The 8,332-nt window shown below is 37.1% G+C and overlaps 1 protein-coding gene across 1 annotated transcript in view; it reads left to right on the top strand.

The window, feature by feature from the left end:
* Positions 1-4,973: 4,973 nt before the first annotated feature.
* Positions 4,974-8,332, top strand: part of LOC128015508 (netrin-1-like) — a 55,017-nt gene continuing 51,658 nt past the window's right edge. The window contains exon 1 of the mRNA XM_052599384.1: positions 4,974-6,428. Within this exon, the coding sequence (XP_052455344.1) occupies positions 5,414-6,428 (1,015 nt within the window). The 5' untranslated portion in view covers positions 4,974-5,413. The remainder of the gene's footprint in view (positions 6,429-8,332) is intronic.

The following is an 8,332-nucleotide window of genomic DNA, read 5'->3' as shown; positions in this document are numbered from 1 at the left end:
GAATAGGCTATATATATGTAAGGGTAAATCCACAATAGCAAAATATGTGACGGGGTTGCTTAGTTTATAGTCGACACGGTTTGGATGAGCTTGGTTTAGTGGAAATTAAATACTGCCATCTAGTGGTCAAACTCCGTTAGGTTGCAGTGGATTAGTGTTGTATGAATGATAACCTATTAAACAATGTGTTGAGCACCCACTGGCAGGCGAGCCAGGAGCAAATTATAAATATACAAATTAAGAGAAGACAGCACACTGTGTAATAATTTCAGACTTCATTGTAGATGTTTTGATAAGAATGGATTCTCCCTCACTCTCTGATCCTGCTACTGCCTCAACTTCAATAGAAGTAGGGGAGAGTGGGGTAAGTTGAGCCACCCCTTGTTTCTTGGCAGCTATATACTTTTATTGTTAGGGTGACAATGTATTTTAGAAGCACCCATAATTTCTGCCAGACTGTGAAATGGAGAAACAGACGGGAATGGAAGGCACCCATTTACTTTAAAAACTGTTTTTGGGTTCTCAAAGTTATAACAGATGCAATGGTTGTTACATCAAAGAAAATGTATCCAGGTCTAAAAATATTTATTTAGCAACATATAAAACCATGCAAATCATTTATATTAATATTAGCTTGAACTAGTTAGCAACAGTAGCTATTTTGTTTTTCAAAAATGGCCTATAGGGCAAAGTGAGCCAAATGCTGTGGGGTAAATTGAGTCAGCATTTTAACTTACCCCAGCATAAGACACTGTAGTTAAGTTAAATCTCTTATAAATCTCTAGGATAAACTGGTATTTTAATGTGATATTACTGGTTTAGTTTATCATATATGCATATTTTGTAGTTTATTTGATAGGGACGGTATACATGTGCACAAATCTTTCTCTGATAAGAACCACAGAATGTTTTTCATCACATTATAAACAGATATATCTTTCCACCTGTAGTAACTAAGGGCCAACAAACTCTCTTGTTTAGTCTATTTTTAGGAAGCTACAACTTTAGTGTCCAACATATTGTTGCAGAAATGCATCAATTAAATATTGAAATTTAAACTTAAATTGGTTGGTTTTATGTTGTTAAAGTTAACTTCATGAAAAGAAATATGGCTGTTTGAAAAAGGAAATTATTAAATTCGTTTTTTAATTATTATTTATTTCACATTGGTTTGAATCAGATTTGGTCAGATGGTCATTTTACACCCAGATGGTGCATCTTACCCACTGACTCGACTCGGGTCAACTTACCCCAAACTAAAAGCAAACTGAGTGGGAACACTTTTGTCTATAAGAAACCATATTTTTAGAACCCTTTGTCATAGATACATTCTGAACATTTAAAATGATAGGAATACTTTCATTAGGATAGATACTTTCATTATACTTCTGCATCATTTTAACTGGCTAATCTTACCCCATTCTCCCCTATAAGACATTTAATTTAATATTCTACAGCACAAATCTATATTATATACTAATAAACAACTAATTTAGAACATTTATATATTTTTTTTTTCTATTTATAGGCCTACTATTGATTACTATTACTATTAATATGGTTTTAATAAAATGTGTTTTAGATTTCTATAAGACAAGTGGTTATAATGGGAAACATACTTACAGTAAATACAATAATTAAAGTGTGACAAACAGCTAAATATTCTATATGATGTTTTACCTGGTGTCTTGCTGGAGCTTTGTAGTCATGTCTGCCAGGGTGAACTGCCTTAAGCAGCCTCCCTTTGCTCCTTCTCTCTGTCTGTCTTCTTTTTTGCGTAGGCTTTTTTTTTATATATATATAAAGTGTGCAATCAAGAGTGGATTTTTTTGTTATTTATATTAGATCTGATCGGGTACACTAATTTGATTAGTCATTCTAATTCTAAGACCATGGATATTTTGTAATCACTTTTCAAATACAGAGAGCAAATAATTAATGCCAGAAATACAAAAAACTACCAAATTACTAATTCAGCGAATCATCCACTGACTAGTATCTACCTGTTAAATGCAGTGGGAACTGTGGTCTCCACTCCAGAGAGCAGCACACACACAGATTTGAGCTGTACAATTCTGCGTTAAAATCAGGCCTCAATCAAGAGGGGCCGGCAGGGCAGGCTTGAGGGTCGGGCAGCTTTTACATCTAAAACCATCTAAAAGCAAGTAAGACTATTCAACAGTTCTTTTGACAACAGTCTCCTCTGTGTCTCCCCACATCACTCAAACTGTCTATGCTCTTCTGTGTCAGCCGCGCCACAAGGATGGGCTGTTTTCTTTCAAATCAAAGTTTCTATGTTTATTTATACTTTGATTTGAAAGAAAACAGCGCATCTGTGTGGTGTGGCTGACACAGAAGAGAATAGTAAGTTTGAGTGATGTGGGGAGACAAAGGAGACTGTTGACAAAGGAATTGTTGAATAAAGTTGTTTGTTTTCTTCGCTTACAAACAGTATTCTCATTGCTTCATAATGTTACAGTTGAACCACTGTTGGCAGATGGACTATTCTGATGATGTGTAACAGACTGTATAGTCTATGGGACAGTCATACTGTATGCCTCCCGGTTTTCATCCAAAATATCTTAAATTGTGTTCAGAAGATGAAGTTTTTATGGGTTTGGAACCACATGGGGGTAAGTGATTAATGACAAAATTTTCATTTTGGGGTGGAGTATCTCTTTAAGAATCATGGGTCGGGGCTAGCATGATTGTGCTTCAGTGTCATAGAAATTAATTTATCCCAAAATTAGCCTATACTTATTCAATCCCCTAAAATAAGATAGTACAAATAAAATGAGAAAATATGAATTATTTTATTTTATTTGTAGCTCAGACAAAGTCATTATTGGCTCAAGTCTGGAGGGTGGGGGAGAAGCAAATTGTAATATTAATTTAATAATAAAAGCAACTTTATAATATTAATAGGCCTAATAATCATAAGAATGTAACAAGCCTGCATTCATTTAAAATGGCAAATTAGATGGAGCCTAACTAAATTGTATAAAATTGTTTTGTTCAAAAATGACGTTAGCTATTTTTATTAGCTATTATTATCTGTTAATTATTTAAATTAACAGGAAACAGGTGCAGTTAATCGACTTTGAACATGACTGAAAACACTGACTGAGCTCAAATTACAATCATAATCGGCCTGACAGTAGTGTTTCCCGGGTTCACAGAATGAATGGTGAACCGGTGCGCGCGTGGAACTGAAAGTCTTACCGTTACTTACGGACTGATGGACGGGCTTTCTCTCTCTTCAGTGAAAGTTTTTTTATAAGTATTTTTTACAGAATTATGATTGCTGCTGTTTTCCTAAAATGTTCTAACCCACAGTTGCAAATTACAGCCCAACGTTGGTGAACGCACGAATTCATGCGCAACATGCCCGAAACAGCCGAATGGGCCAACCCATGGGCAAACACTGCTGTCAGCCAAACTCATTAAGACTTATGCAAAAACACATTTTATTTATTTTCATTATTTGATATGTTATTAATAGTTCTCTAATTGTGTTCAAATTTATTCAACAGTAGGCTAATTGTAAAAAAAAAAAAAAAAAGAAAAAGAATAAACTGGTTGTGGGGGGCTTTGGGACGGGTCTCTTTGATCTCTTTTAAAATAAAACCTTGGTCTAATTTACCATCACACAGATAATCTAATTTTCAGACTTCAGCTAAAACGCATTCTGACACCCATGCTATGCTTCTTTCATCACCCTGTTCAGTCTGCGTCTCGCTCGAATCAGCCATTCAGAGGGTGCCGTACGAAAGTCTCTAATATAGATAACCAGTGAATTTGAATGTCCGTTTGTTTGATTAATTAATTTATCAGATGGTTGGCCTAAAGCTGACGTTATTCCTGAAATGTTTAGGCGTAGTTGGAGAATTGAATGTCCTTTGTTATAGGCCTATGTGAGAAAACTTTGTATTTAAATAAATAAATGAACACTCTTTATCCACACTCAGGGTGAGAATAACCGGAAGTGGCTCGGAGGAGTCTAACCCGTCATATGAAAAGAGTTAACTGCATCTTCTGTTTGCTTACAGTTCGATTTCAAAGGTACGTTACAACAACTCTGTTTAATATGACGAATCCTCACTCCAAATTCTTTAATCCTCAACGCCCCCCATCCTCCTCTCTATCTCTAAAAACGTAGTAGAGTAGGCATAGTATTAATAACAAAATAACCATGCCGATGATTTTTTCAGAGCATGGAATTTTCCGGCGCCAAAAGTATCGTTCTTCTTTTTAGGTTACTAAGCAACGTTATACCGATATATGATATACAGAAAATAAGCTGTTATGGCTTTAACCAAAAGATATGTGGTTTGTTGTCGAGGTCTGCCTTTAATAATAGGAAGCTGATTAAATTGGTTACTAATGAATTGGTTGCTAACCATTTCTATTAATCAAACACGTACATCAATTAAGGATGTCGTTTACTTTGGATGCTTTTTAAAAATTAAGAGGCACTAACCGAGAACCTTTATCACAAAAATAAACTCATTAAAGACTAAATACATTTTCACACAATGACCAAATAATAATAATAAATCCATATGTTATGCTTATTTCTTGCTGAAATAAGCATTAATATTGTTGAACTCGACTTACTGAATATATTGCTGCTATAAAAAAATAGCATTATTTTTTATATATTTTTTCTAAACGTTTATTTTATAAATGAAATATGAGACCATTTTAGCGCAAGACACGGAATGTGTTTAAGTAGCCTAACTAAATGATAAATTACACTTCTGTTGTATTCTGTTCAATCATGGTTTTATTGATAATCTACCAGTGGATGTCGTTGTTCTCTCGAGTGTCACTGCTGGAGATGAATGAGCTCAAACCTCGAGTAAAAAGACGTCGGCTCTTTCTCCATAGAGCAGCGAGAGAGAGAGAGAGAGAGAGAGAGAGTGTGTGTGTGCCTCCTATCTCACTAGAGCTCAAACTAACGGGATCTACTTATATCCTCTACACGCGCAGAGACTGAAGAACCAGACAAGTGAAAGCGCGTGTCCAATACTCACGGAAAAAGAGAGCCAGCACGAACTGAGATTGTTTTGTGACTTTTCTGCTTTTCTTTAACTGTTTGATGGAGGTTGAGTGACCTGTGTGGAGATTTCTTCAATTGCGATTTTTTTTTTATTTGCGAAATCATAATTATTGTTGGTCCTTCCGTGATGGTTTACATCCAGGAGTTTGTCCATATAGGCTACTGGAGTCAGATTTAGATTCGCATTAGTTTCTTCTTTGGCACCGGTTTGACCGCGGTGTCATACCGGCTTGTGGATTGATCACGATCAGACTGTCAGCTGATTTATAATTTGCAAAGAGTGAAAGCATCTTCTCTCATAAGGACACGGCTGTGTTTCAGCACGGGAGAGACCGAGGAAGGCGCGTGACGATGCTGAGGGTCTCGGATGCTTTGGTCACTTTGGTGACTCTCTGCTGTGTATTCAAAGGGACTGTCGGGGGATACGGCATGAGCATGTTCGCCGCTCAGACTTCTCCACCGGATCCGTGTTACGAAGAGAACGGTCTCCCCAGAAGATGCATCCCCGATTTCGTGAACGCGGCGTTCGGGAAGGAAGTGCGCGCGTCCAGCACCTGCGGGAAAGCACCGAGTCGGTACTGTGTGGTGACTGAGAAAGGGGATGAAAGGCACAGAAACTGCCACACGTGCGACGCGTCGGACCCAAAGAAATATCACCCACCTGCTTACCTGACCGACCTGAACAATCCTCATAATCTCACCTGCTGGCAGTCGGACAATTACATCCAGTACCCTCAAAACGTCACTTTAACATTATCCCTGGACAAGAAATTCGAGGTTACCTACGTGAGTCTGCAGTTCTGCTCACCGAGACCAGAGTCTATGGCTATATTTAAATCAATGGACTATGGAAAGTCTTGGGTGCCTTTCCAGTACTACTCGACCCAGTGTAGAAAGATGTTCAACAAGCCCAGCAAAGCCTCGATCACTAAGCAAAACGAGCAGGAGGCCATCTGCACAGATTCACACACCGACATGCACCCTCTCTCCGGCGGGTTGATCGCGTTCAGCACCCTGGACGGGCGACCCTCTGCGCACGACTTTGACAATTCACCCGTACTTCAGGACTGGGTGACTGCCACTGACATTAAGGTGACTTTCAGCCGACTGCACACTTTCGGAGACGAAAATGAGGATGACTCGGAGCTGGCCAGAGATTCTTATTTTTACGCCGTGTCAGACCTGCAGGTCGGAGGCAGATGTAAGTGTAATGGCCACGCGTCACGGTGCGTCAAAGACCGGGATGAAAACCTAGTGTGCGAGTGCAAGCACAATACAGCCGGACCAGAGTGTGACAGATGCAAACCTTTTCACTATGACCGACCCTGGCAGCGCGCAACCGCCAGAGAAGCCAACGAGTGTGTCGGTAGGTCCATCTTTTTTTTCTTTATCATTTTTGGAAAGCGCGTATCCTAAGGCGACTACATATCACCAAAGGCACATCGTTGATCTTTCGTCGCACATACAATTTGTTTGAGATGAGTTCGAAACCAGCCATGACTGCCAAGTGAAGAGTGCGGGTGTTTTCTTTATAAATGCAAGCGTTTCGAATCTAGCGAAGGGAACTTTAAGGACCAATACAGTAGGCTATAACGATATAAGTATGGGAAATGCAAGCATTGATTTGGAAAATTAAACAAAGCAAAAATTCGTTTCTATTTTTTAAAACTTGAAATAATGGTTCAAGAGGTAAGCATCAATCAGATTTTTTTTTTTACAAATCAGCTTTTATCGAGGAGCTTAAAGTTGGAACAAATGTCTCAGGGACATATTTAATGAATCTATAGCTTCACTTGACTGTCTATTCTCTAAACGATTTTATGCATTAGCCTATTAAATAAAAGTTTACGGAAAAAATTTTATATGAGAGTTTAGAAACTTAGTTTCGGCTCACATGTTTCATGTACGTTGCATTTTATCAAAAATAGTATTAATAATAATAATTGAACAAAATAGTGTAATCGTTTGTCCAACACAGCTGGTTAAGATGCGTGTTAATGTTAATGTATGTTAATGTATAATGATTATTATTATTACATTAGTCTATATTCGGCATCATAATGAAAAAAATAAATATCAAATAAATTCGGAAAAAAGTGAACAGGTGTCTGAACCGAGAAAGATAAAAAGCATATATATTGTCGCCTCCGGTTTTGGCCCGTGCACTCACTTTAATCTATGTCATTAAAATTAAAATTTTCAGACTTTCAGTAGGCCTAAGTAATATTACTTTATTATGATGATGATGATGATTATTATTATTATTACTTTCTCTCTTTATTCGCGTGATATTCCAAACAAAATACAAATAAAATACTTCAAATTATCAAATGAAGTTATATCAAACAGAGCTGGTATGACTGACAAATATTTATTTACATATCATTATTGTTGTTATTATAATTTATTTTATTGCCGATTTGTAAAAAATAATAATATTCATAAAGAATTGTCATACACATATATGTGAAATACACAATATCACTACACGAAAAACCTAGCTGGGGGAACATGGATATTAAGCCTATTGCTTACGCCAGAGGTACAGAAATAAAACCCATGGCGCTTAATTTAATGGACTAGGAACCTCATTCATAAACGAAATGAACTGCCATAATTTGCACTGAATTGTCTGGCCACTCTTAAGACGGCCTAAACCTAGCTGAATCACTCTAAAGCACACTGTTTATCAGCGGTTGGATAGATAATAGAACTCTCTGGGTTATTAAAAGTGCTAATGGGTGCAGCTGATGCATATAATTCCTGTAGATTCCTTCAAATAAAATGGCATTAACACTGACAATGTCCTTTGTGTATTTCTGTGATTTCACTTACACTGTATTAAATTGAATATATGAAAGAAAAAAAGCATGCACCTCTGTTGGTGAAACTGTCTGCATCTTAAAACATGATAAAGAATTAATATCAATATTAATAGCAGAATGACTTCAGGAGTCTAAGCGTGCACTGTCATTTATACATTCAAATAATGTCTGGCTCTGAATCATAACTATAAATAAAAAGAACCTGATAATCATCATCTGTCATTAATCACACATTTTGTAGCTAATTTTGAACCTGCCCAGCTAGTTTTTTTTAATGACTCTTTTGACCCATCTTAGAAAAAAAAAGAGCTTGTTCTTTTTCTCTTCTGTCTGTTCACTGTAAATGTAAATAAACCAGTTTAAATGCCACTGTGGCACAGGAGAAATGAATCGCTCCCCTGTATCCTTGACACTTTATTTTTACCGGGCCTGCATGTGTGAGTCT

Source organism: Carassius gibelio, chromosome A6, assembly GCF_023724105.1.
Source record: "Carassius gibelio isolate Cgi1373 ecotype wild population from Czech Republic chromosome A6, carGib1.2-hapl.c, whole genome shotgun sequence".
NCBI classification, from domain to species: Eukaryota; Metazoa; Chordata; class Actinopteri; order Cypriniformes; family Cyprinidae; genus Carassius; species Carassius gibelio.
The sequence above is the reverse complement of the archived record's forward strand: the minus strand, read 5'-3'. Positions and strand labels throughout refer to the sequence as shown.